The following is a 26,813-nucleotide window of genomic DNA, read 5'->3' as shown; positions in this document are numbered from 1 at the left end:
AACACTATCACAATGCTGATGTTATTGGATTATTTACCCTCCGGCCTAGACGAACCATCCTGAGGCTTGAGTTCAGATCCCACAGCAGCAGCTGGGGAGAATTTAAATTGCTGCAATGGTTCCAACAGAGAAGGAGGCCGTTCGGCCCCTCGTGTCCGTGCCAGCCCTCTGCGAGAGCACCTCGCCCAGTCCCACTTCCCCCGCCCTTTCTCCGCAGCCCTGCAAATCTTTTCTCGTCATTTAATTGCCTGATTCCCTTTTGAAAGCCGTGACTGAATCTGCCTCCACCTCGCTCTCGGGCGGCTCATTCCTGATCTGAACCGCTCCCTGCGTCAAAAAGATTTCCCCTCGGGTCGCCTCCGCTTGTTTTGCCAATCGCTTCAAATCGGTGCCCTCTGCTTCCCGACCCTTCACCAATGGGAACAGTCTCTCCCTGTCTACTCTGTCCAGACCCCTCCTCACTTTGAACCTCTCGATCAAATCTCCTCTCAACTTTGACTGACTTTCGCCCCGTCCCTCACCTCCAGATATACGGTGCTCGGTTGGCAAAATATTGGTCGGAATTCACTGAGAACTATCGCGGTTGATCGCCAATTAAATTGGGAACATCGGACTCTCCCTGCGGCCACCGTGAGATCCTGCTTGTTGTAAATTGTGTGAGAGTCTCCAGTCCTGTGTTACAGCCACGTGGTAGACGCAGTTCAGACCAGCTTCACACGACGGATTCCTGGGATGAGTGGGTTATCTCATGAGGATCTTTTTGAGGGGAATTGACAGGGTGGATGCTGAGAGGATGTGTCCCCTTGTGGGAGAGACTAGAACCAGCAAACACATTTAAAATAAGTTCTCCGATTTAAGACAGAGGTGAGGAGAAATATTTTCTCTCAGAAATCTTTGGATTTCACTTCCCCAGTGAGCAGTGGAGTTTGGGTCATTGAATATATTCAAGGCTGAGTTAGACAGATATTTGATCGACAAGGGAGTCGAGGGTGATGAGGGACTGACAGGGAAGTGGAGTTGAACACACAGTCAGATCCACCATGATCTTATTGAGTGACGGAGCAGTCTCGAAGGGCGAGACTCTGAGCTGCATTAACCATCTTGGCATTATTATTGTATTCACCAACTGATGATGTCGGCCTGACCTCAATCAGGTCCCTCCTCAGCCTTCTCTGCTCTAAGGAAAACAACCCGAGCCTATCCAGTCTCTCTTCATAGCTGAAATGCTCCAGCCCAGGTAACATCCTGGTGAATCTCCTCTGCACCCTCTCCAGTGCAATCACATCCTTCCCATAGTGTGGTGACCAGAACTGTACACAGTACTCCAGCTGTGGTCTAACTAGTGTTTTATACAGCTCCATCATAACCTCCCTGCTCTTACATTCTATGCCTCGGCTAATAAAGGCAAGTATCCCATATGCCTTCCTAACCACCTTATCTACCTGTGCTGCTGCCTTCAGTGATCTATGGACAAGTACACCAAGGTCCCTCTGACCCTCTGTACTTCCTAGAGTCCGACCATCCATTGTATATTCCCTTGCCTTGTTAGTCCTCTCAAAATGCATCACCTCACACTTCTCAGGATTAAACTCCGTTTGCCACTGCTCCGCCCATCTTACCAGCCCATCTATATCATCCTGTAATCGAAGGCTTTCCTCCTCACTATTTACAACACCACCAATTTTCGTGTCATCTGCGAACTTACTGATCATACCTCCGATATTCACATCTGAATCATTAATGTACACTACAAACAGCAAGGGTCCCAGCACCGATCCCTGTGGTACACCACTGGTCACAGGCTTCCACTCGCAAAAACAAACCTCGACCATCACCCTCTGCCTCCTGTCACTAAGCCAATTTTGGATCCAATTTGCCAAATTGCCCTGGATCCCATGGGCTCTTACCTTCTTAACCAATCTCCCATGTGGGACCTTATTAAAAGCCTTACTGAAGTCCATGTAGACTACATCAACTGCTTTACCCTCATCTACACACCTAGTCACCGTCTCAAAAAATTCAATCAAGTTAGTTAGACACGATCTCCCCCTGACAAAGCCATGCTGACTATCCCTGATTAATCCCTGCCTCTCCAAATGGAGATTAATCCTGTCTCTCAGAATTTTTTCCAATAGTTTCCCTACCATTGATGTTAGACTCACCGACCTGTAATTACCTGGTTTATCCCTGCTACCCTTCTTGAATAATGGTACCACATTCACTGTCCTCCAGTCCTCTGGTACCTCTCCTGTGGCCAGAGAGGATTTGAAAATTTGTGTCAGAGCCCCTGCTATCTCCTCCCTTGCTTCACATAACATCCTGGGATACATCTCATCCGGTCCTGGGGATTTATCCACTTTTAAGCCCATTAAAACAGCTAATATTTCCTCCCTTTCAATGCTAATATGTTCAAGTATATCACAATCGCCCTCCCTGATCTCTACAACAACATTGTCCTTCTCCATAGTGAACACAGATGAAAAGTAATCATTTAAAACCTCACCGATGTCCTGTGGCTCCACGTACGTCTGCTGGTCTGATCAGAACATGAGAAATAGGAGCAGGAGGAGGCTATTCAGCCCTTCGATACTGTTCCACCATTCAGTATTCAGTACCCATACTTCACATTGCACTCCTCAATCCAGCAGCTCCCCTCAGTACTGACCCTCCGACAGTGCGGCGCTCCCTCAGTACTGACCCTCCGACAGTGCGGCGCTCCCTCAGTACTGACCCTCCGACAGTGCGGCACTCCCTCAGTAATGACCCTCCAACAGTGCGGCACTCTCTCAGTACTGACCCTCCGACAGTGCGGCACTCCCTCAGTACTGACCCTCCGACACTCCCTCAGTACTGACCCTCCGACAGTGTGGCACTCCCTCAGTACTGAACCTCCCACAGTGCAACACTTCCTCAGTACTGACCTTCCGACAGTGTGGCACTCCCTCAGTACTGACCCTCCGACAGTGCGGCACTCCCTCAGTACTGACCTTCCGACAGTGTGGCACTCCCTCAGTACTGACCCTCCGACAGTGCGGCACTCCCTCAGTACTGACCTTCCGACAGTGCGGCACTCCCTCAGTACTGACGCTCCGACAGTGTGGCACTCCCTCAGTACTGACCCTCCGACAGTGCGGCACTCCCTCAGTACTGACCTTCCGACAGTGTGGCGCTCCCTCAGTACTGACCCTCCGACAGTGCGGCACTCCCTCAGTACTGACCCTCCGACAGTGCGGCACTCCCTCAGTACTGACCCTCCGACAGTGCGGCACTCCCTCAGTACTGACCCTCCGACAGTGCGGCGCTCCCTCAGTACTGACCCTCCGACAGTGCGGCGCTCCCTCAGTATTGACCCTCCGACAGTGCGGCACTCCCTCAGTACTGACCCTCCGACAGTGCGGCACTCCCTCAGTACTGACCCTCCGACAGTGCGGCACTCCCTCAGTACTGACCCTCCGACAGTGCGGCACTCCCTCAGTACTGACCCTCCGACAGTGTGACACTCCCTCAGTACTGACCCTCCGACAGTGCGGCGCTCCCTCAGTACTGACCCTCCAACAGTGCGGCACTCCCTCAGTACTGACCTTCCAACAGTGCGGCACTCCCTCAGTACTGACCCTCTGACAGTGCGGCACTCCCTCAGTACTGACCCTCCGACAGTGCGGCACTCCCTCAGTACTGACCCTCCGACAGTGCGGCACTCCCTCAGTACTGACCTTCCGACAGTGCGGCGCTCCCTCAGTACTGACCCTCCGACAGTGCAACACTCCCTCCGACAGTGCAACACTCCCTCAGTACTGACCTTCCGACAGTGTGGCGCTCCCTCAGTACTGACCCTCCGACAGTGCGGCGCTCCCTCAGTACTGACCCTCCGACAGTGCGGCACTCCCTCTGTACTGACCCTCTGACAGTGCAGCACTCCCTCAGTACTGACCCTCCGATCGTGCACACTCCCTCTGTATTGGGAACTGTCGAGTTTGGGACCTGGGATAATGGAGGTTTGAACACAGGCCCTGGTAATTCAGAAACTGGGAATGAAGCTCCCGGAAGTACAGCTGGGAATTGTCAACATGAAATGAAGGACAGACCAGGATCACGGATTGGAATCTTTGACACAGGATTTTATTCTCAATGATTTTGAGAATGCATTTGCTTCACAGAAAACCCGGTACGAGCGGGAAGTCCTAACATCCATCAGACATCCCCATGCACCACTTCAAGGAGGAATTCTCAGTGTTATGTTAGTGAAAGAAAAGGTTTCAGACATTGGAGAGAAGCAGAGGAGTTGTGAATGTTAACACAGATCGAGTGGGGTCTCTCAGTCTGGGCATCGCCTCGAGTTTGGTGTCTGGAAACCAGTCACCTCCGAGGCAGTTTGTTGTTTGCACTGATGTGACTCCTGGCTCAACCCAATGGGGTGTCAGCTGATTGTTAGCCTTTTGAGAATAGAGGTTTCAGCCAGTCAAATCCACCCTTCAGGATTGAAAAAAAGTGTTGGCAGATGCAAAATGATCAGTTTGAGCCAGCTGGCCTTGAGAATCACTTCGTAATCACAAAGGAAGTCCTCAATCATCCCCTGCAGTTCCGTCTCCAGCTCGCTGATGAGATTCTCACTCTCCGTCATCACCTCCTTCAGATTCTTCTGCAATTGGCAATTCAGGTCATTTCGCCCTCTTCTCGAGGATTTCCCTCATCAAAGCTGGCCTGGTCATTAAGGTGCGGAAGGGGTCATCCGCATCACGCTTCTGAACACCAATCAGAGCACAGGGGTTACATACAGAGTAAAGCTCCCTCTACACTGTCCCCCATCAAACACTCCCAGGACAGGTACAGTACGGGGGTTAGATACAGAGTAAAGCTCCCTCCACACTGTCCCCCATCAAACACTCCCAGGATAGGTAGAGTACGGGGGTTAGATACAGAGTAAAGCTCCCTCTACACTGTCCCCCATCAAACACTCCCAGGACAGGTACAGTACGGGGGTTAGATACAGAGTAAAGCTCCCTCCACACTGTCCCCCATCAAACACTCCCAGGACAGGTACAGTACGGGGGTTAGATACAGAGTAAAGCTCCCTCTACACTGTCCCCCATCAAACACTCCCAGGACAGGTACAGCACGGGGGTTAGATACAGAGTAAAGTTCCCTCTACACTGTCCCCATCAAACACTTCCAGGACAGGTACAGTACAGGGGTTAGATACAGAGTAAAGCTCCCTCTACACTGTCCCCCATCAAACACTCCCAGGACAGGTACAGCACGGGGGTTAGATACAGAGTAAAGCTCCCTCTACACTGTCCCCATCAAACACTCCCAGGACAGGTACAGTACGGGGGTTAGATACAGAGTAAAGCTCCCTCTACACTGTCCCCCATCAAACACTCCCAGGACAGGTACAGTACGGGGGTTAGATACAGAGTAAAGCTCCCTCTACACTGTCCCCCATCAAACACTCCCAGGACAGGTACAGTACGGGGGTTAGATACAGAGTAAAGCTCCCTCTACACTGTCCCCCATCAAACACTCCCAGGCCCCCATCAAACACTCCCAGGACAAGTACAGTACGGGGGTTAGATACAGAGTAAAGCTCCCTCTGCACTGTCCCCATCAAACACTCCCAGGACAGGTACAGCACTGGGATTGGCTGGTCAATTTGGAGCACTTCCTGCCAGCAATCAGGGGGAGCAGCTGCACCAATTGCAGAGTGGAGAGTGGAAGAACTGCAAAGAGGTGACTATCGAGTGGAGACAGCTGCATTTACTGTGGAACTGTTGCACTTTTTCAACGATTAAGAAGACCTGCAAGTCATTTTGGAGAGGTGGGTGTTGGAGCACCAGAGAACTGTTGGTTGTTTGGACTGTTGGGGGAGGGAGGAGGCACCGGAAGATCCAGGGGTGGGGCTGCCAAATTCTATCGGGAGCCCCTGTACTAGCTCTTGTGTTTATCTGCCATCCTGCACAAAAGGGGCTCCCTCCCCACCCCCAGCTGTGTGGCTCGGGACGGCTGGAGCTGCCCGGCTGAAGAAAATCCTTATACAACAACAGAAAAGGGAGAGAACCGGGCGGCTCTAGCCGTCCCGGGCGAAGAACCCTCCCCTAACTGGAAGATTGAACTGTAGACTCTGCAGGAAGGTGCTCCAACCACCAAGTGAACTGTAACATCCTCGCAGCTGTTCTCTCTCTTCCATCACTCGGCCACCTATCCTCTCCTCTCCTTGTCCTTTTCAACCCTATCCTCCTCTATTCCCATCCCCACCTCCCCCATCATATTGTTTGTGTTAAAGAAAACTGTCGTGTGCTTTGTTTCTTGGGGGTGGGCATAGCTCTGCGACCCCATGGCAAGCCCCTCTTCGCCGGTGGCGGGGCCTTCCCGTTCATATGCTGCTGCGGCTGCTGTAGCTGCACCTGTTGCCCCGTCACCATTTGCTTTATTAACATCGAAGCATGGGGTCAAGAGCTACGTCCACCCGAACATGACTATCGAGGCATGCGTGAAAGCAATGGCCGAGGTTGTCGGCCCTTCGGCCATTGTTGCAGCCTCTAAAATGTACGGGAAGGCAGTGTTGTTCCTGAGGACCGAGCGGGCGGTGTCCCTGGCTCTGAACAAGGGGCTCACCGTGGGCGGGACCTTTCTGCCAGTGGACCCCCTGGAGGCCACTGCGCAAAGGCTCATTCTATCCAATGTCCCGCCCTTCATTCCTGGTGAGCTCCTCCTTCCCCACCTGCACCATCTGGGGGAGGTAAAGACGGGGCTCACCCCAGTCCCGCTCGGTCTTCGGGAGAACAGCCTCCGACACGTGTACTCCTTGCGCCGCCAGTTATTCATGCAGCTGGCGCGGGAGGAGGTGACAGAGGGCCACTTTTATGTAGAATTCCAGGGGACGGCCGACCGCGTCTTCTGGACCTTGGACGGGGTGCGGTGCCATGTCTGTAGGGAGGTGGGGCATGTTCGTAAGAACTGCCCCAACCTCCCGGCTGCCAACTCCAATTCGGCGGCCCAGGGTGGCACCGCTGCACCTCCTCCCACCTCCCCTACACTGCGCTGGACTGTGGGAGGGGGAACTGAGGACACGCCCCCTTCCCGCCCCCCCCCCCCCCCCACATATCTGGCGAGTTGACGTGATCAATTGTGGACCTTCTCCCGAGAAGTAAAGGTGCCAGAGTACAGCAGTCTTGTAATAAATCTGGATCTGTGGTGTCTCACCGTGACAGTCATGGACTGACTTACATTCGGCGAGGGGTTTCATATGACACTGGGATTCTGATCGTGAGGGAGTGCCGCACTCCCAGACATTCAGAAGCTCCATCTCTTTGGTGTCCAATATTTATTGATCAAAATCGTTTTTTTTAAATCAGCTGATCGATGTATTATCGGAGTGTTTGTGGGATCTTGCTGTGCGTTCCGTACATTCCAACAGCCAGCACACTTGGAGAAAGGCACTGGAGAAATGGAATTCTGACTTTGGGTGTGAAATACAAACTGCAGCAGATCAGAGACGCAGCGTCTGACTGATTAACACTTCAAACATCTCTCCAATGGAAGGAGATAAATGGATTCCTGGTCCCCGGCCCCTCTCCCCGGGCCAGTGCACATTCCCCAAACTCCTGGTTGTGTCGGTTGCCGGGCTGCTCAGTCACTGAGTGTAGGTGTCAGGGCGTCCCGCAGTCTGTTGCAGTGATGGAGCAGGGTGTGAGCGGAGCTCCTCGGACTGACCACACTGCCCGTTCCAGACAGCGTGGCTTTCTGTTCCATACGCTGACACATGACGGAGAGCTTCTCACAAGATCTCAACGAAATCAGCACCTGGGCAGGGGGAGACATTTAAACAATGCACAGTCAGTCAGGGGCATGGGGAACCCTCTAACCCCTCTCTCACACTCCTGTATCTGGGGAGGTCCCTCTAACCTCTCTCTCACACTCCTGTATCTGGGGAGGTCCCTCTAACCCTCTCTCTCACACTCCTGTATCTGGGGAGGTGCCTCTAACCCCCTCTCTCACACTCCTGTATCTGGGGAGGTGCCTCTAACCCCCTCTCTCACACTCCTGTATCTGGGGAGGTGCCTCTAACCCCCTCTCTCTCACGCTCCTGTATCTGGGGAGGTCCCGCTAAACCCCTCTCTCACACTCCAGTATCTGGGGAGGTGCCTCTAACCCCTCTCTCTCACGCTCCTGTATCTGGGGAGGTCCCTCTAACCCCTCTCACACACTCCAGTATCTGGGGAGGTGCCTCTAACCCCTCTCTCTCACGCTCCTGTATCTGGGGAGGTGCCTCTAACCCCTCTCTCTCACACTCCTGTATCTGGGGAGGTCCCTCTAACCCCTCTCTCACACTCCTGTATCTGGGGAGGTCCCTCTAACCCCTCTCTCACACTCCAGTATCTGGGGAGGTGCCTCTAACCCCTCTCTCTCATGCTCCTGTATCTGGGGAGGTCCCGCGAAACCCCTCTCTCTCTCACTCCTGTATCTGCATAGGTCCCTCTAACTCCCTCTCTCTCTCACTCCTGTATCTGGGGAGGTCCCTCTAACTCCCTCTCTCACACCTGTATCTGGGGAGGTGCCTCTAACCCCCTCTCTCACACTCCTGTATCTGGGGCGGTCCCTCTAACCCCCTCTCTCACACTCCTGTATCTGGGGAGGTCCCTCTAGCCCCCTTCTCTCTCACGCTCCTGTATCTGCGGAGGTCCCTCTAGCCCCCTCTCTCTCTCACACTCCTGTATCTGGGGAGGTCCCTCTAGCCCCCTTCTCTCTCACAGTCCTGTATCTGGGGAGGTGCCTCTAACCCCCTCTCTCTCACACTCCTGTATCTGGGGAGGTCCCTCTAGCCCCCTTCTCTCACACTCCTGTATCTGGGGAGGTCCCTCTAGCCCCCTTCTCTCTCACAGTCCTGTATCTGGGGAGGTCCCTCTAACCCCCTCTCTCTCACACTCCTGTATCTGGGGAGGTCCCTCCAGCCCCCTTCTCTCTCACAGTCCTGTATCTGAGGAGGTGCCTCTAACCCCCTCTCTCACTCCTGTATCTGGAGAGGTGCCTCTAGCCCCTCTCTCTCTCTCACGCTCCTGTATCTGGGGAGGTGCCTCTCGCCCCTCTCTCTCTCTCACACTCCTGTATCTGGGGAGGTGCCTCTAGCCTCTCTCTCTCTCTCTCACACTCCTGTATCTGGGGAGGTCCCTCTAACCCCCTCTCTCTCACGCTCCTGTATCTGGGGAGGTGCCTCTAACCCCCTCTCTCTCACGCTTCTGTATCTGGGGAGGTGCCTCTCGCCCCTCTCTCTCTCTCACGCTCCTGTATCTGGGGAGGTGCCTCTAGCCCCTCTCTCTCTCTCACACTCCTGTATCTGGGGAGGTGCCTCTTGCCTCTCTCTCTCTCTCACACTCCTGTATCTGGGGAGGTTCCTCTAACCCCCTCTCTCTCTCTCGCTCCTGTATCTGTGGAGGTGCCTCCAGCCCCTCTCTCACACTCCTGTATCTGGGGAGGTGCCTCTTGCCCCTCTCTCTCTCTCTCACACTCCTGTATCTGGGGAGGTCCCTCTAATCCCCTCTCTCTCTTGCTCCTGTATCTGGGGAGGTGCCTCTAGCCCCTCTCTCTCTCTCACACTCCTGTATCTGGGGAGGTGCCTCTCGCCCCTCTCTCTCTCACTCCTGTATCAGCGGAGGTCCCTCTAGCCCCCTTCTCTCTCTCACTCCTGTATCTGGGGAGGTGCCTCTAGCCCCCTTCCCTCTCACTCCTGTATCTGGGGAGGTGCCTCTAGCCCCCCTCTCTCTCACAGTCCTGTATCTGCGGAGGTCCCTCTAGCCCCCCTCTCTCTCACACTCCTGTATCTAGGGAGGTGCCTCTAACCCCTCTCTCTCACACTCCTGTATCTGGCGAGGTGCCTCTGACCCCCCTCTCTCACACTCCTGTATCTGGGGAGGTGCCTCTAACCCCTCTCTCTCACACTCCTGTATCTGGGGAGGTCCCTCTAGCCCCCTTCTCTCACACTCCTGTATCTGGGGAGGTCTCTCTAGCCCCCTTCTCTCTCACAGTCCTGTATCTGGGGAGGTCCCTCTAACCCCCTCTCTCTCACAGTCCTGTATCTGAGGAGGTGCCTCTAACCCCCTCTCTCACTCCTGTATCTGGAGAGGTGCCTCTAGCCCCTCTCTCTCTCTCACGCTCCTGTATCTGGGGAGGTGCCTCTCGCCCCTCTCTCTCTCTCACACTCCTGTATCTGGGGAGGTCCCTCTAACCCCCTCTCTCTCACGCTCCTGTATCTGGGGAGGTGCCTCTAACCCCCTCTCTCTCACGCTCCTGTATCTGGGGAGGTGCCTCTCGCCCCTCTCTCTCTCTCACGCTCCTGTATCTGGGGAGGTGCCTCTCGCCCCTCTCTCTCTCTCACGCTCCTGTATCTGGGGAGGTGCCTCTCGCCCCTCTCTCTCTCTCACGCTTCTGTATCTGGGGAGGTGCCTCTCGCCCCTCTCTCTCTCTCACGCTCCTGTATCTGGGGAGGTGCCTCTAGCCCCTCTCTCTCTCTCACACTCATGTATCTGGGGAGGTGCCTCTTGCCTCTCTCTCTCTCTCACACTCCTGTATCTGGGGAGGTTCCTCTAACCCCCTCTCTCTCTCTCGCTCCTGTATCTGGGGAGGTTCCTCTAACCCCCTCTCTCTCTCGCTCCTGTATCTGGGGAGGTGCCTCCAGCCCCTCTCTCACACTCCTGTATCTGGGGAGGTGCCTCTCGCCCCTCTCTCTCTCTCACGCTCCTGTATCTGGGGAGGTGCCTCTTGCCCCTCTCTCTCTCTCTCACACTCCTGTATCTGGGGAGGTCCCTCTAACCCCCTCTCTCTCTTGCTCCTGTATCTGGGGAGGTGCCTCTAGCCCCTCTCTCTCTCTCACACTCCTGTATCTGGGGAGGTGCCTCTCGCCCCTCTCTCTCTCACTCCTGTATCAGCGGAGGTCCCTCTAGCCCCCTTCTCTCTCTCACTCCTGTATCTGGGGAGGTGCCTCTAGCCCCCCTCTCTCTCACAGTCCTGTATCTGCGGAGGTCCCTCTAGCCCCCCTCTCTCTCACACTCCTGTATCTAGGGAGGTGCCTCTAACCCCTCTCTCTCACACTCCTGTATCTGGCGAGGTGCCTCTGACCCCCCTCTCTCACACTCCTGTATCTGGGGAGGTGCCTCTAACCCCTCTCTCTCACACTCCTGTATCTGGCGAGGTGCCTCTGACCCCTCTCTCTCTCTCACTCCTGTATCTGGGGAGGTGCCACTCTCTTCCCTCTCAATGATTTTCATCATTTCTGCTGAAGACCCAGGGCCCTTCCTGCTTCCCCAAGTCCCCTCCACCTCCCCCACACTGTACACCCCTCCCGGCACTCACCTCTCGTACCTGGGGCCACTGTGACATGGCCCGTAGCGCTGCCAGGGCTGCCTCCCTCACGCAGGCCTGGCTGTCTCGGCAGGCCAGCTCCAGGAGGTGTTGGGGGGCTCCAGCCCGCAGTAGGCCTCGGCCCAGCTGGCCTGAGCCTGAGCCCAGGTTGCCCAGGGCAGAGGCCGCGTTTCGCCGGGTCCTAGGCCTCGGGTCATCCAGCAGTCCCACGATCCTGGGCAGGGCTGGGACCAGGGCGGCCTGTGCTTGCGGGGCCGAGCCTGCCCTGTAGGCCGCGTTGCCAGCAGCAAAGCTGGCCGAGCCCCTGACTGCGGGGTCGTCGTCCCACAGCCGTTCCAGCACCTTCTCCAGCAGCCGGTCCCCGCCCTGGCCCTGGCCAAGCAGCTTGCCCGCTAGGCCGCAGGCTTTGGCCCTCACCGACTTGTCGTGGTGATCCAGGGCCTGTTGCAGGGGCTGGTAGGACAGGCCGGGCCCGCCCAGGGTGGCGGTCAGGAAGGGCAGGTTTTGTCCTGAAGCCCTGGCCACCTGACCCAGGAGGGACAGCAGCTCGGCGATCGTGGGGGTCTCCTGGGACTGCAGGAGGGCGCTGAGGTAGGCTGAGGCCTCGCCCGGGTGCCACGAGCTGACAAACTGGTCCACAAACGCTTCGCCGCTCAGTGTCAACCGACAAAGCAGGCTCACCGGGATCTCGGCCAAGGGCAGAGGCAGACGATGCAGAATCACCTGGGAGAGAGACAGGGGGATGCGGGGAGAGAGAGAGAGGAAGAGAAACGCAGAGGTGGGGAGACAGACAGACAGACACACAGAGGTGTGGGAGAAGAGAGGGAAAGAGAGAGACCGAGACATCAAGAAAGATTCAGGGGGCAGAGAGTGGGACAGACAGACAGAGGTACGGGAGAGAGAGAGAGACGGGGGAGAGGTGAGGGGCAAGAAAGTGACAGTGAGGAAAAGAGACACCAAGAAAGATTTGGGGGAGAGAGAGAGGCAGAGATGAGAGTGGGGAGAGGGGAGGAAGAGAAAGGGAGAAGGAGAGACAGAAAGGGAGAGAGAAGAGAGATGCTGTTAAAATATTACAAGAATGCATTTGATCAGTAGACACACTAGAGCTGCAGTCTCCCCACAGGGCGAACGCAAATCATCAGAGATATTGGTTCAATGACCGTCATGTGTGTGTGTGTGAGAGAGGGAGAGTGTCTCTGTGTGAGTGTGTGTGTGTGAGAGAGGGAGAGTGTCTCTGTGTGAGTGTGTGTCTCTGAGAGAGGGAGAGTGTCTCTGTGTCAGTGTGTGTCTCTGAGAGAAGGAGAGTGTCTCTGTGTCAGTGTGTGTGTCTGAGAGAGGGAGAGTGTCTCTGTGTCAGTGTGTGTCTCTGAGAGAGGGAGAGTGTCTCTGTGTCAGTGTGTGTCTCTGAAAGAGGGAGAGTGTCACTGTGTCAGTGTGTGTCTCTGAGAGAGGGAGAGTGTCTCTGTGTCAGTGTGTGTATCTGAGAGAGGGAGAGTGTCTCTGTGTCAGTGTGTGTATCTGAGAGAGGGAGAGTGTCTCTGTGTCAGTGTGTGTGTCTCTGAGAGAGGGAGAGTGTCTCTGTGTCAGTGTGTGTGTCTGAGAGAGGGAGAGTGTCTCTGTGTCAGTGTGTGTGTCTGAGAGAGGGAGAGTGTCTCTGTGTCAGTGTGTGTGTCTGAGAGAGGGAGAGTGTCTCTCTGTCTGAGTGTGTGTCTCTGAGAGAGGGAGAGTGTCTCTGTGTCAGTGTGTGTCTCTGAGAGAGGGAGAGTGTCTCTGTGTCAGTGTGTGTCTCTGAGAGAGGGAGAGTGTCTCTCTGTGTGAGTGTGTCTCTGAGAGAGGGAGAGTGTCTCTCTGTGTGTGAGTGTGTGTCTGAGAGAGGGAGAGTGTCTCTCTGTGTGAGTGTGTCTCTGAGAGAGGGAGAGTGTCTCTCTGTGAGTGTGTGTCTCTGAGAGAGGGAGAGTGTCTCTCTGTGTGAGTGTGTGTCTCTGAGAGAGGGAGAGTGTCTCTCTCTGTCAGTGTGTGTCTCTGAGAGAGGGAGAGTGTCTCTCTGTGAGTGTGTGTCTCTGAGAGAGGGAGAGTGTCTCTCTGTGTGAGTGTGTGTCGCTGAGAGAGGGAGAGTGTCTCTCTGTGTGAGTGTGTGTCTCTGAGAGAGGGAGAGTGTCTCTGTGTCAGTGTGTGTGTCTGAGAGAGGGAGAGTGTCTCTGTGTGAGTGTGTGTCTCTGAGAGAGGGAGAGTGTCTCTGTGTGAGTGTGTGTCTCTGAGAGAGGGAGAGTGTCTCTGTGTCAGTGTGTGTGTCTGAGAGAGGGAGAGTGTCTCTGTGTGAGTGTGTGTCTCTGAGAGAGGGAGAGTGTCTCTGTGTCAGTGTGTGTGTCTGAGAGAGGGAGAGTGTCTCTGTGTCAGTGTGTGTGTCTGAGAGAGGGAGAGTGTCTCTGTGTCAGTGTGTGTATCCGAGAGAGGGAGAGTGTCTCTCTGTGTCAGTGTGTGTGTCTGAGAGGGAGAGTGTCTCTGTGTGAGAGTGTCTCTGAGAGAGGGAGAGTGTCTCTCTCTGTGTGAGTGTGTGTATCCGAGAGAGGGAGAGTGTCTCTCTGTGTCAGTGTGTGTGTCTGAGAGAGGGAGAGTGTCTCTGTGTCAGTGTGTGTGTCTGAGAGAGGGAGAGTGTCTCTGTGTCAGTGTGTGTGTCTGAGAGAGGGAGAGTGTCTCTGTGTCAGTGTGTGTGTCCGAGAGAGGGAGAGTGTCTCTGTGTCAGTGTGTGTGTCTGAGAGAGGGAGAGTGTCTCTCTGTCAGTGTGTGTGTCTGAGAGAGGGAGACTGTCTCTGTGTCAGTGTGTGTGTCTGAGAGAGGGAGAGTGTCTCTGTGTGAGTGTGTGTGTCTGAGAGAGGGAGAATGTCTCTGTGTCAGTGTGTGTGTCCGAGAGAGGGAGAGTGTCTCTGTGTCAGTGTGTGTGTCTGAGAGAGGGAGAGTGTCTCTCTGTGTGAGTGTGTGTATCCGAGAGAGGGAGAGTGTCTCTCTGTGTCAGTGTGTGTGTCTGAGAGGGAGAGTGTCTCTGTGTGAGAGTGTCTCTGAGAGAGGGAGAGTGTCTCTCTCTGTGTGAGTGTGTGTATCCGAGAGAGGGAGAGTGTCTCTCTGTGTCAGTGTGTGTGTCTGAGAGAGGGAGAGTGTCTCTGTGTCAGTGTGTGTGTCTGAGAGAGGGAGAGTGTCTCTGTGTCAGTGTGTGTGTCTGACAGAGGGAGAGTGTCTCTGTGTCAGTGTGTGTGTCTGAGAGAAGGAGAGTGTCTCTGTGTCAGTGTGTGTGTCCGAGAGAGGGAGAGTGTCTCTGTGTCAGTGTGTGTGTCTGAGAGAGGGAGAGTGTCTCTCTGTCAGTGTGTGTGTCTGAGAGAGGGAGAATGTCTCTGTGTCAGTGTGTGTGTCTGAGAGAGGGAGAGTGTCTCTGTGTCAGTGTGTGTATCCGAGAGAGGGAGAGTGTCTCTGTGTGAGTGTGTGTGTCTGAGAGAGGGAGAATGTCTCTGTGTCAGTGTGTGTGTCTGAGAGAGGGAGAGTGTCTCTGTGATTGTGTGTCTGAGAGGGAGAGTGTCTCTGTGTGAGTGTGTGTGTCTGAGAGAGGGAGAGTGTCTCTGTGTGTGAGTGTGTGTGTCTGAGAGAGGGAGAGTGTCTCTGTGTCAGTGTGTGTGTCTCTGTGTCAGTGTGTGTGTCTGAGAGAGGGAGAATGTCTCTGTGTCAGTGTGTGTGTCTGAGAGAGGGAGAGTGTCTCTGTGTGAGAGTGTCTCTGAGAGAGGGAGAGTGTCTCTGTGTCAGTGTGTGTGTCTGAGAGGGAGAGTGTCTCTGTGTGAGAGTGTCTCTGAGAGAGGGAGAGTGTCTCTCTCTGTGTGAGTGTGTGTCTCTGAGAGAGGGAGAGTGTCTCTGTGTCAGTGTGTGTGTCTGAGAGAGGAAGAGTGTCTCTGTGTGTGAGTGTGTGTGTCTGAGAGAGGGAGGGTGTCTCTGTGTCAGTGTGTGTGTCTGAGAGAGGGAGAATGTCTCTGTGTCAGTGTGTGTGTCTGAGAGAGGGAGAGTGTCTCTGTGTCAGTGTGTGTGTCTGAGAGAGGGAGAATGTCTCTGTGTCAGTGTGTGTCTCTGAGAGAGGGAGAGTGTCTCTGTGTGAGAGTGTCTCTGAGAGAGGGAGAGTGTCTCTGTGTCAGTGTGTGTATCTGAGAGAGGTAGAGTGTCTCTGTGTGAGAGTGTCTCTGAGAGAGGGAGAATGTCTCTGTGTCAGTGTTTGTCTCTGAGAGAGGGAGTGTCTCTGTGTGAGAGTGTCTCTGAGTGAGGGAGAGTGTCTCTGTGTCAGTGTGTGTCTGAGAGAGGGAGAGTGTCTCTGTGTGAGTGTGTGTATCTGAGAGGGAGAGTGTCTCTGTGTGAGTGTGTGTCTCTGAGAGAGGGAGAGTGTCTCTGAGAGAGGGAGAGTGTCTCTGAGAGAGGGAGAGTGTCTCTGAGAGAGGGAGAGTGTCTCTGAGAGAGGGAGAGTGTCTCTCTGTGTGAGTGTGTGTCTCTGAGAGAGGGAGAATGTCTCTGTGTCAGTGTGTGTGTCTGAGAGAGGGAGAGTGTCTCTCTGTGAGTGTGTGTCTCAGAGAGGGAGAGTGTCTCTCTGTGAGTGTGTGTGTCTCTGAGAGAGGGAGAGTGTCTCTGTGTCAGTGTGTCTCTGAGAGAGGGAGAGTGTCTCTGTGTGAGTGTGTGTCTCTGAGAGAGGGAGAGTGTCTCTCTGTGTGAGTGTGTGTCTCTGAGAGAGGGAGAGTGTCTCTGTGTCAGTGTGTCTCTGAGAGAGGGAGAGTGTCTCTCTGTGTGAGTGTGTGTATCCGAGAGAGGGAGAGTGTCTCTCTGTGTCAGTGTGTGTGTCTGAGAGAGGGAGAGTGTCTCTGTGTCAGTGTGTGTGTCTGAGAGGGAGAGTGTCTCTGTGTGAGAGTGTCTCTGAGAGAGGGAGAGTGTCTCTCTCTGTGTGAGTGTGTGTATCCGAGAGAGGGAGAGTGTGTGTCTGAGAGAGGGAGAGTGTCTCTGTGTCAGTGTGTGTGTCTGAGAGAGGGAGAGTGTCTCTGTGTCAGTGTGTGTGTCTGAGAGAGGGAGAGTGTCTCTGTGTCAGTGTGTGTGTCCGAGAGAGGGAGAGTGTCTCTGTGTGAGTGTGTGTGTCTGAGAGAGGGAGAGTGTCTCTCTGTGTGAGTGTGTGTATCCGAGAGAGGGAGAGTGTCTCTCTGTGTCAGTGTGTGTGTCTGAGAGAGGGAGAGTGTCTCTGTGTCAGTGTGTGTGTCTGAGAGGGAGAGTGTCTCTGTGTGAGAGTGTCTCTGAGAGAGGGAGAGTGTCTCTCTCTGTGTGAGTGTGTGTATCCGAGAGAGGGAGAGTGTCTCTCTGTGTCAGTGTGTGTGTCTGAGAGAGGGAGAGTGTCTCTGTGTCAGTGTGTGTGTCTGAGAGAGGGAGAGTGTCTCTGTGTCAGTGTGTGTGTCTGAGAGGGAGAGTGTCTCTGTGTCAGTGTGTGTGTCTGAGAGAGGGAGAGTGTCTCTGTGTCAGTGTGTGTGTCCGAGAGAGGAAGAGTGTCTCTGTGTCAGTGTGTGTGTCTGAGAGAGGGAGAGTGTCTCTCTGTCAGTGTGTGTGTCTGAGAGAGGGAGAATGTCTCTCTGTCAGTGTGTGTGTCTGAGAGAGGGAGAGTGTCTCTGTGTCAGTGTGTGTATCCGAGAGAGGGAGAGTGTCTCTGTGTGAGTGTGTGTGTCCGAGAGAGGGAGAATGTCTCTGTGTCAGTGTGTGTGTCTGAGAGAGGGAGAGTGTCTCTGTGATTGTGTGTCTGAGAGGGAGAGTGTCTCTGTGTGAGAGTGTCTCTGAGAGAGGGAGAGTGTCTCTGTGAGAGTGTCTCTGAGAGAGGGAGAATGTCTCTGTGTCAGTGTGTGTCTCTGAGAGAGGGAGAGTGTCTGTGTGTGTGAGTGTGTGTGTCTGAGAGAGGGAGAGTGTCTCTGTGTGTGAGTGTGTGTGTCTGAGAGAGGGAGAGTGTCTCTGTGTCAGTGTGTGTGTCTGAGAGAGGGAGAGTGTCTCTGTGTGTGAGTGTGTGTGTCTGAGAGAGGGAGAGTGTCTCTGTGTCAGTGTGTGTGTCTGAGAGAGGGAGAATGTCTCTGTGTCAGTGTGTGTGTCTGAGAGAGGGAGAGTGTCTCTCTGTGAGTGTGTGTGTCTCTGAGAGAGGGAGAGTGTCTCTGTGTCAGTGTGTGTGTCTGAGAGGGAGAGTGTCTCTGTGTGAGAGTGTCTCTGAGAGAGGGAGAGTGTCTCTCTCAGTGTGAGTGTGTGTCTCTGAGAGAGGGAGAGTGTCTCTGTGTCAGTGTGTGTGTCTGAGAGAGGGAGAGTGTCTCTGTGTGTGAGTGTGTGTGTCTGAGAGAGGGAGAGTGTCTCTGTGTCAGTGTGTGTGTCTGAGAGAGGGAGAATGTCTCTGTGTCAGTGTGTGTGTCTGAGAGAGGGAGAGTGTCTCTGTGTCAGTGTGTGTGTCTGAGAGAGGGAGAATGTCTCTGTGTCAGTGTGTGTGTCTGAGAGAGGGAGAGTGTCTCTGTGTGAGAGTGTCTCTGAGAGAGGGAGAGTGTCTCTGTGTCAGTGTGTGTGTCTGAGAGGGAGAGTGTCTCTGTGTGAGAGTGTCTCTGAGAGAGGGAGAGTGTCTCTGTGTGAGTGTGTGTCTCTGAGAGAGGGAGAATGTCTCTGTGTCAGTGTTTGTCTCTGAGAGAGGGAGTGTCTCTGTGTGAGAGTGTCTCTGAGAGAGGGAGAGTGTCTCTGTGTGAGTGTGTGTATCTGAGAGGGAGAGTGTCTCTGTGTGAGTGTGTGTCTCTGAGAGAGGGAGAGTGTCTCTGAGAGAGGGAGAGTGTCTCTGAGAGAGGGAGAGTGTCTCTCTGTGTGAGTGTGTGTCTCTGAGAGAGGGAGAATGTCTCTGTGTCAGTGTGTGTGTCTGAGAGAGGGAGAGTGTCTCTGAGAGAGGGAGAGTGTCTCTCTGTGTGAGTGTGTGTCTCTGAGAGAGGGAGAGTGTCTCTGTGTGAGAGTGTCTCTGAGAGAGGGAGAGTGTCTCTGTGTCAGTGTGTGTATCTGAGAGGGAGAGTGTCTCTGTGTGTGTGTGTGTCTCTGAGAGAGAGAGAGTGTCTCTGTGTGAGTGTGTGTCTCTGTGTGAGTGTGTGTCTCTGAGAGAGGGAGAGTGTCTCTGAGAGAGGGAGAGTGTCTCTGAGAGAGGGAGAGTGTCTCTGAGAGAGGGAGAGTGTCTCTGAGAGAGGGAGAGTGTCTCTGAGAGAGGGAGAGTGTCTCTGAGAGAGGGAGAGTGTCTCTGAGAGAGGGAGAGTGTCTCTGTGTGAGTGTGTGTATCTGAGAGGGAGAGTGTCTCTGTGTGAGTGTGTGTCTCTGAGAGAGAGAGAGAGAGAGTGTCTCAGAGAGAGGGAGAGTGTCTCTGAGAGAGGGAGAGTGTCTCTGAGAGAGGGAGAGTGTCTCTGAGAGAGGGAGAGTGTCTCTGAGAGAGGGAGAGTGTCTCTGAGAGAGGGAGAGTGTCTCTGACAGAGAGGGAGAGTGTCTCTGACAGAGAGGGAGAGTGTCTCTCTGTGTGATTGAGTGTAACTGAGAGAGGGAGAGTGTCTCTAAATGAGTGTGTGTCTCTGTGTGAGTGTGTGTCTCTGAGAGAGGGAGAGTGTGTGTGTGTGAGGGAGAGTGTGTGTGTGTGAGTGTGTGTCTCTGAGAGAGGGAGAGTGTCTCTGTGTGAGTGTGTGTCTCTGAGAGAGGGAGAGTGTCTCTCTGTGTCAGTGTGTGTCTCAGAGAGGGAGAGTGTCTCTCTGTGTGAGTGTGTCTCAGAGAGGGAGACTGTCTCTGTGAGTGTGTCTCTGAGAGAGGGAGAGTGTCTCTGTGTGAGTGTGTGTATCTGAGAGAGGGAGAGTGTCTGTGTGAGTGTGTGTCTCTGAGAGAGGGAGAGTGTCTCTGTGTCAGTGTGTGTGTCTGAGAGAGGGAGAGTGTCTCTGTGTCTCTGTGTCAGTGTGTGTGTCTGAGAGAGGGAGAGTGTCTCTGTGTCAGTGTGTGTGTCTGAGAGGGGGAGAGTGTCTCTGTGTCAGTGTGTGTGTCCGAGAGAGGGAGAGTGTCTCTGTGTCAGTGTGTGTGTCTGAGAGAGGGAGAGTGTCTCTCTGTGTGAGTGTGTGTATCCGAGAGAGGGAGAGTGTCTCTCTGTGTCAGTGTGTGTGTCTGAGAGAGGGAGAGTGTCTCTGTGTCAGTGTGTGTGTCTGAGAGGGAGAGTGTCTCTGTGTGAGAGTGTCTCTGAGAGAGGGAGAGTGTCTCTCTCTGTGTGAGTGTGTGTATCCGAGAGAGGGAGAGTGTCTCTCTGTGTCAGTGTGTGTGGCTGAGAGAGGGAGAGTGTCTCTGTGTCAGTGTGTGTGTCTGAGAGAGGGAGAGTGTCTCTGTGTCAGTGTGTGTGTCTGAGAGAGGGAGAGTGTCTCTGTGTCAGTGTGTGTGTCTGAGAGAGGGAGAGTGTCTCTGTGTCAGTGTGTGTGTCTGAGAGAGGGAGAGTGTCTCTGTGTCAGTATGTGTGTCCGAGAGAGGGAGAGTGTCTCTGTGTCAGTGTGTGTGTCTGAGAGAGGGAGAGTGTCTCTCTGTCAGTGTGTGTGTCTGAGAGAGGGAGAGTGTCTCTGTGTGTGAGTGTGTGTGTCTGAGAGAGGGAGAATGTCTCTGTGTCAGTGTGTGTGTCTGAGAGAGGGAGAGTGTCTCTGTGTGAGAGTGTCTCTGAGAGAGGGAGAGTGTCTCTGTGTCAGTGTGTGTGTCTGAGAGGGAGAGTGTCTCTGTGTGAGAGTGTCTCTGAGAGAGGGAGAGTGTTCTCTCTGTGTGAGTGTGTGTCTCTGAGAGAGGGAGAGTGTCTCTGTGTCAGTGTGTGTGTCTGAGAGAGGGAGAGTGTCTCTGTGTCAGTGTGTGTGTCTGAGAGAGGGAGAGTGTCTCTGTGTCTCTGTGTCAGTGTGTGTGTCTGAGAGAGGGAGAGTGTCTCTGTGTCAGTGTGTGTGTCTGAGAGGGGGAGAGTGTCTCTGTGTCAGTGTGTGTGTCCGAGAGAGGGAGAGTGTCTCTGTGTCAGTGTGTGTGTCTGAGAGAGGGAGAGTGTCTCTCTGTGTGAGTGTGTGTATCCGAGAGAGGGAGAGTGTCTCTCTGTGTCAGTGTGTGTGTCTGAGAGAGGGAGAGTGTCTCTGTGTCAGTGTGTGTGTCTGAGAGGGAGAGTGTCTCTGTGTGAGAGTGTCTCTGAGAGAGGGAGAGTGTCTCTCTCTGTGTGAGTGTGTGTATCCGAGAGAGGGAGAGTGTCTCTCTGTGTCAGTGTGTGTGGCTGAGAGAGGGAGAGTGTCTCTGTGTCAGTGTGTGTGTCTGAGAGAGGGAGAGTGTCTCTGTGTCAGTGTGTGTGTCTGAGAGAGGGAGAGTGTCTCTGTGTCAGTGTGTGTGTCTGAGAGAGGGAGAGTGTCTCTGTGTCAGTGTGTGTGTCTGAGAGAGGGAGAGTGTCTCTGTGTCAGTATGTGTGTCCGAGAGAGGGAGAGTGTCTCTGTGTCAGTGTGTGTGTCTGAGAGAGGGAGAGTGTCTCTCTGTCAGTGTGTGTGTCTGAGAGAGGGAGAGTGTCTCTGTGTCAGTGTGTGTATCCGAGAGAGGGAGAGTGTCTCTGTGTGAGTGTGTGTGTCTGAGAGAGGGAGAATGTCTCTGTGTCAGTGTGTGTGTCTGAGAGAGGGAGAGTGTCTCTGTGATTGTGTGTCTGAGAGGGAGAGTGTCTCTGTGTGAGAGTGTCTCTGAGAGAGGGAGAGTGTCTCTGTGTGAGAGTGTCTCTGAGAGAGGGAGAATGTCTCTGTGTCAGTGTGTGTCTCTGAGAGAGGGAGAGTGTCTCTGTGTGTGAGTGTGTGTGTCTGAGAGAGGGAGAGTGTCTCTGTGTGTGAGTGTGTGTGTCTGAGAGAGGGAGAGTGTCTCTGTCAGTGTGTGTGTCTGAGAGAGGGAGAGTGTCTCTGTGTGTGAGTGTGTGTGTCTGAGAGAGGGAGAATGTCTCTGTGTCAGTGTGTGTGTCTGAGAGAGGGAGAGTGTCTCTGTGTGAGAGTGTCTCTGAGAGAGGGAGAGTGTCTCTGTGTCAGTGTGTGTGTCTGAGAGGGAGAGTGTCTCTGTGTGAGAGTGTCTCTGAGAGAGGGAGAGTGTTCTCTCTGTGTGAGTGTGTGTCTCTGAGAGAGGGAGAGTGTCTCTGTGTCAGTGTGTGTGTCTGAGAGAGGGAGAGTGTCTCTGTGTGTGAGTGTGTGTGTCTGAGAGAGGGAGAGTGTCTCTGTGTCAGTGTGTGTGTCTGAGAAAGGGAGAATGTCTCTGTGTCAGTGTGTGTGTCTGAGAGAGGGAGAATGTCTCTGTGTCAGTGTGTGTGTCTGAGAGAGGGAGAGTGTCTCTGTGTCAGTGTGTCTCTGAGAGAGGGAGAGTGTCTCTGTGTCAGTGTGTGTGTCTGAGAGGGAGAGTGTCTCTGTGTGAGAGTTTCTCTGAGAGAGGGAGAGTGTCTCTGTGTGAGTGTGTGTATCTGAGAGAGTTAGAGTGTCTCTGTGTGAGAGTGTCTCTGAGAGAGGGAGAATGTCTCTGTGTCAGTGTTTGTCTCTGAGAGAGGGAGTGTCTCTGTGTGAGAGTGTCTCTGAGAGAGGGAGAGTGTCTCTGTGTCAGTGTGTGTGTCTGAGAGAGGGAGAGTGTCTCTGTGTGAGTGTGTGTATCTGAGAGGGAGAGTGTCTCTGTGTGAGTGTGTGTCTCTGAGAGAGGGAGAGTGTCTCTGAGAGAGGGAGAGTGTCTCTCTGTGTGAGTGTGTGTCTCTGAGAGAGGGAGAATGTCTCTGTGTCAGTGTGTGTGTCTGAGAGAGGGAGAGTGTCTCTGTGTGAGAGTGTCTCTGAGAGAGGGAGAGTGTCTCTCTGTGTGAGTGTGTGTCTCTGAGAGAGGGAGAGTGTCTCTGAGAGAGGGAGAGTGTCTATCTGTGTGAGTGTGTGTCTCTGAGAGAGGGAGAGTGTCTCTGTGTGAGAGTGTCTCTGAGAGAGGGAGAGTGTCTCTGTGTCAGTGTGTGTATCTGAGAGGGAGAGTGTCTCTGTGTGAGTGTGTGTCTCTGAGAGAGAGAGAGTGTCTCTGAGAGAGGGAGAGTGTCTCTGAGAGAGGGAGAGTGTCTCTGAGAGAGGGAGAGTGTCTCTGAGAGAGGGAGAGTGTGTGTGTGTGAGGGAGAGTGTGTGTGTGTGAGGGAGTGTGTGTGTGTGTGAGGGAGAGTGTGTGTGTGTGAGTGTGTGTCTCTGAGAGAGGGAGAGTGTGTGTGTGTGAGGGAGAGTGTCTCTGTGTGAGTGTGTGTCTCTGAGAGAGGGAGAGTGTCTCTCTGTGTCAGTGTGTGTCTCTGAGAGAGGGAGAGTGTCTCTCTGTGTGAGTGTGTCTCAGAGAGGGAGACTGTCTCTGTGAGTGTGTCTCTGAGAGAGGGAGAGTGTCTCTGTGTGAGTGTGTGTATCTGAGAGAGGGAGAGTGTCTGTGTGAGTGTGTGTCTCAGAGAAGGAGAGTGTCTCACTGTGTCAGTGTGTGTCTCAGAGAGGGAGAGTGTCTCTGTGTGAGAGTGTCTCTGAGAGAGGGAGAGTGTCTCTCTCTGTGTGAGTGTGTGTCTCTGAGAGAGGGAGAGTGTCTCTGTGTCAGTGTGTGTGTCTGAGAGAGAGAGAATGTCTCTGTGTGTGAGTGTGTGTGTCTGAGAGAGGGAGAGTGTCTCTGTGTCAGTGTGTGTGTCTGAGAGAGGGAGAATGTCTCTGTGTCAGTGTGTGTGTCTGAGAGAGGGAGAGTGTCTCTGTGTCAGTGTGTGTGTCTGAGAGAGGGAGAATGTCTCTGTGTCAGTGTGTGTGTCTGAGAGAGGGAGAGTGTCTCTGTGTGAGAGTGTCTCGGAGAGAGGGAGAGTGTCTCTGTGTCAGTGTGTGTGTCTGAGAGGGAGAGTGTCTCTGTGTGAGAGTGTCTCTGAGAGAGGGAGAGTGTCTCTGTGTGAGTGTGTGTCTCTGAGAGAGGGAGAGTGTCTCTGTGTCAGTGTGTGTGTCTGAGAGAGGGAGAGTGTCTCTGTGTGTGAGTGTGTGTGTCTGAGAGAGGGAGAGTGTCTCTGTGTCAGTGTGTGTGTCTGAGAGAGGGAGAATGTCTCTGTGTCAGTGTGTGTGTCTGAGAGAGGGAGAATGTCTCTGTGTCAGTGTGTGTGTCTGAGAGAGGGAGAGTGTCTCTGTGTCAGTGTGTGTGTCTGAGAGAGGGAGAATGTCTCTGTGTCAGTGTGTGTGTCTGAGAGAGGGAGAGTGTCTCTGTGTGAGAGTGTCTCTGTGTCAGTGTGTGTGTCTGAGAGGGAGAGTGTCTCTGTGTGAGAGTGTCTCTGAGAGAGGGAGAGTGCCTCTGTGTGAGTGTGTGTATCTGAGAGAGGTAGAGTGTCTCTGTGAGAGTGTCTCTGAGAGAGGGAGAATGTCTCTGTGTCAGTGTTTGTCTCTGAGAGAGGGAGTGTCTCTGTGTGAGAGTGTCTCTGAGAGAGGGAGAGTGTCTCTGTGTGAGTGTGTGTCTCAGAGAGGGAGAATGTCTCTGTGTCAGTGTGTGTGTCTGAGAGAGGGAGAGTGTCTCTCTGTGAGTGTGTGTCTCAGAGAGGGAGAGTGTCTCTCTGTGAGTGTGTGTGTCTCTGAGAGAGGGAGAGTGTCTCTGTGTCAGTGTGTCTCTGAGAGAGGGAGAGTGTCTCTGTGTGAGTGTGTGTCTCTGAGAGAGGGAGAGTGTCTCTCTGTGTGAGTGTGTGTCTCTGAGAGAGGGAGAGTGTCTCTGTGTCAGTGTGTCTCTGAGAGAGGGAGAGTGTCTCTCTCTGTGTGAGTGTGTGTATCCGAGAGAGGGAGAGTGTCTCTCTGTGTCAGTGTGTGTGTCTGAGAGAGGGAGAGTGTCTCTGTGTCAGTGTGTGTGTCTGAGAGAGGGAGAGTGTCTCTGTGTCAGTGTGTGTGTCTGAGAGAGGGAGAGTGTCTCTGTGTCTCTGTGTCAGTGTGTGTGTCTGAGAGAGGGAGAGTGTCTCTGTGTCAGTGTGTGTGTCTGAGAGGGGGAGAGTGTCTCTGTGTCAGTGTGTGTGTCCGAGAGAGGGAGAGTGTCTCTGTGTCAGTGTGTGTGTCTGAGAGAGGGAGAGTGTCTCTCTGTGTGAGTGTGTGTATCCGAGAGAGGGAGAGTGTCTCTCTGTGTCAGTGTGTGTGTCTGAGAGAGGGAGAGTGTCTCTGTGTCAGTGTGTGTGTCTGAGAGGGAGAGTGTCTCTGTGTGAGAGTGTCTCTGAGAGAGGGAGAGTGTCTCTCTCTGTGTGAGTGTGTGTATCCGAGAGAGGGAGAGTGTCTCTCTGTGTGAGTGTGTGTCTCTGAGAGAGGGAGAGTGTCTCTGTGTCAGTGTGTGTGTCTGAGAGAGGGAGAGTGTCTCTGTGTCAGTGTGTGTGTCTGAGAGAGGGAGAGTGTCTCTGTGTCTCTGTGTCAGTGTGTGTGTCTGAGAGAGGGAGAGTGTCTCTGTGTCAGTGTGTGTGTCTGAGAGGGGGAGAGTGTCTCTGTGTCAGTGTGTGTGTCCGAGAGAGGGAGAGTGTCTCTGTGTCAGTGTGTGTGTCTGAGAGAGGGAGAGTGTCTCTCTGTGTGAGTGTGTGTATCCGAGAGAGGGAGAGTGTCTCTCTGTGTCAGTGTGTGTGTCTGAGAGAGGGAGAGTGTCTCTGTGTCAGTGTGTGTGTCTGAGAGGGAGAGTGTCTCTGTGTGAGAGTGTCTCTGAGAGAGGGAGAGTGTCTCTCTCTGTGTGAGTGTGTGTATCCGAGAGAGGGAGAGTGTCTCTCTGTGTCAGTGTGTGTGGCTGAGAGAGGGAGAGTGTCTCTGTGTCAGTGTGTGTGTCTGAGAGAGGGAGAGTGTCTCTGTGTCAGTGTGTGTGTCTGAGAGAGGGAGAGTGTCTCTGTGTCAGTGTGTGTGTCTGAGAGAGGGAGAGTGTCTCTGTGTCAGTGTGTGTGTCTGAGAGAGGGAGAGTGTCTCTGTGTCAGTATGTGTGTCCGAGAGAGGGAGAGTGTCTCTGTGTCAGTGTGTGTGTCTGAGAGAGGGAGAGTGTCTCTCTGTCAGTGTGTGTGTCTGAGAGAGGGAGAGTGTCTCTGTGTCAGTGTGTGTATCCGAGAGAGGGAGAGTGTCTCTGTGTGAGTGTGTGTGTCTGAGAGAGGGAGAATGTCTCTGTGTCAGTGTGTGTGTCTGAGAGAGGGAGAGTGTCTCTGTGATTGTGTGTCTGAGAGGGAGAGTGTCTCTGTGTGAGAGTGTCTCTGAGAGAGGGAGAGTGTCTCTGTGTGAGAGTGTCTCTGAGAGAGGGAGAATGTCTCTGTGTCAGTGTGTGTCTCTGAGAGAGGGAGAGTGTCTCTGTGTGTGAGTGTGTGTGTCTGAGAGAGGGAGAGTGTCTCTGTGTGTGAGTGTGTGTGTCTGAGAGAGGGAGAGTGTCTCTGTCAGTGTGTGTGTCTGAGAGAGGGAGAGTGTCTCTGTGTGTGAGTGTGTGTGTCTGAGAGAGGGAGAATGTCTCTGTGTCAGTGTGTGTGTCTGAGAGAGGGAGAGTGTCTCTGTGTGAGAGTGTCTCTGAGAGAGGGAGAGTGTCTCTGTGTCAGTGTGTGTGTCTGAGAGGGAGAGTGTCTCTGTGTGAGAGTGTCTCTGAGAGAGGGAGAGTGTTCTCTCTGTGTGAGTGTGTGTCTCTGAGAGAGGGAGAGTGTCTCTGTGTCAGTGTGTGTGTCTGAGAGAGGGAGAGTGTCTCTGTGTGTGAGTGTGTGTGTCTGAGAGAGGGAGAGTGTCTCTGTGTCAGTGTGTGTGTCTGAGAAAGGGAGAATGTCTCTGTGTCAGTGTGTGTGTCTGAGAGAGGGAGAATGTCTCTGTGTCAGTGTGTGTGTCTGAGAGAGGGAGAGTGTCTCTGTGTCAGTGTGTCTCTGAGAGAGGGAGAGTGTCTCTGTGTCAGTGTGTGTGTCTGAGAGGGAGAGTGTCTCTGTGTGAGAGTTTCTCTGAGAGAGGGAGAGTGTCTCTGTGTGAGTGTGTGTATCTGAGAGAGTTAGAGTGTCTCTGTGTGAGAGTGTCTCTGAGAGAGGGAGAATGTCTCTGTGTCAGTGTTTGTCTCTGAGAGAGGGAGTGTCTCTGTGTGAGAGTGTCTCTGAGAGAGGGAGAGTGTCTCTGTGTCAGTGTGTGTGTCTGAGAGAGGGAGAGTGTCTCTGTGTGAGTGTGTGTATCTGAGAGGGAGAGTGTCTCTGTGTGAGTGTGTGTCTCTGAGAGAGGGAGAGTGTCTCTGAGAGAGGGAGAGTGTCTCTCTGTGTGAGTGTGTGTCTCTGAGAGAGGGAGAATGTCTCTGTGTCAGTGTGTGTGTCTGAGAGAGGGAGAGTGTCTCTGTGTGAGAGTGTCTCTGAGAGAGGGAGAGTGTCTCTCTGTGTGAGTGTGTGTCTCTGAGAGAGGGAGAGTGTCTCTGAGAGAGGGAGAGTGTCTATCTGTGTGAGTGTGTGT

At 53.7% G+C, this 26,813-nt stretch overlaps 2 protein-coding genes across 3 annotated transcripts in view; both read right to left on the bottom strand.

Annotated features, from left to right (window-relative positions):
* Positions 1 to 3,232, bottom strand: part of LOC137362556 (CD209 antigen-like protein C) — a 14,508-nt gene extending 11,276 nt beyond the window's left edge. The window contains exon 1 of one of the 2 annotated variants that reach the window (XM_068026950.1): positions 3,153 to 3,232. The gene's annotated coding sequence lies outside the window, so the exon portion shown is untranslated. Of the gene's footprint in view, positions 1 to 2,503; positions 2,623 to 3,152 lie in introns of those variants that run through there. The other variant, XM_068026949.1, reaches the window with a different exon arrangement.
* A 438-nt stretch (positions 3,233 to 3,670) lies between these two features.
* Positions 3,671 to 26,813, bottom strand: part of LOC137362547 (serine/threonine-protein kinase 36-like) — a 95,375-nt gene continuing 72,232 nt past the window's right edge. Inside the window, exons 2-3 of the mRNA XM_068026935.1 lie at positions 11,344 to 12,075; positions 3,671 to 7,800 (exon numbers count right to left, since the gene is read on the bottom strand). Of these exons, the coding sequence (XP_067883036.1) occupies positions 7,627 to 7,800; positions 11,344 to 12,075 (906 nt within the window). The 3' untranslated portion in view covers positions 3,671 to 7,626. The remainder of the gene's footprint in view (positions 7,801 to 11,343; positions 12,076 to 26,813) is intronic.

Source organism: Heterodontus francisci, unplaced genomic scaffold, assembly GCF_036365525.1.
Source record: "Heterodontus francisci isolate sHetFra1 unplaced genomic scaffold, sHetFra1.hap1 HAP1_SCAFFOLD_545, whole genome shotgun sequence".
Classification (NCBI taxonomy): Eukaryota; Metazoa; Chordata; class Chondrichthyes; order Heterodontiformes; family Heterodontidae; genus Heterodontus; species Heterodontus francisci.
This window is presented reverse-complemented; position numbering and strand designations above follow the sequence as displayed.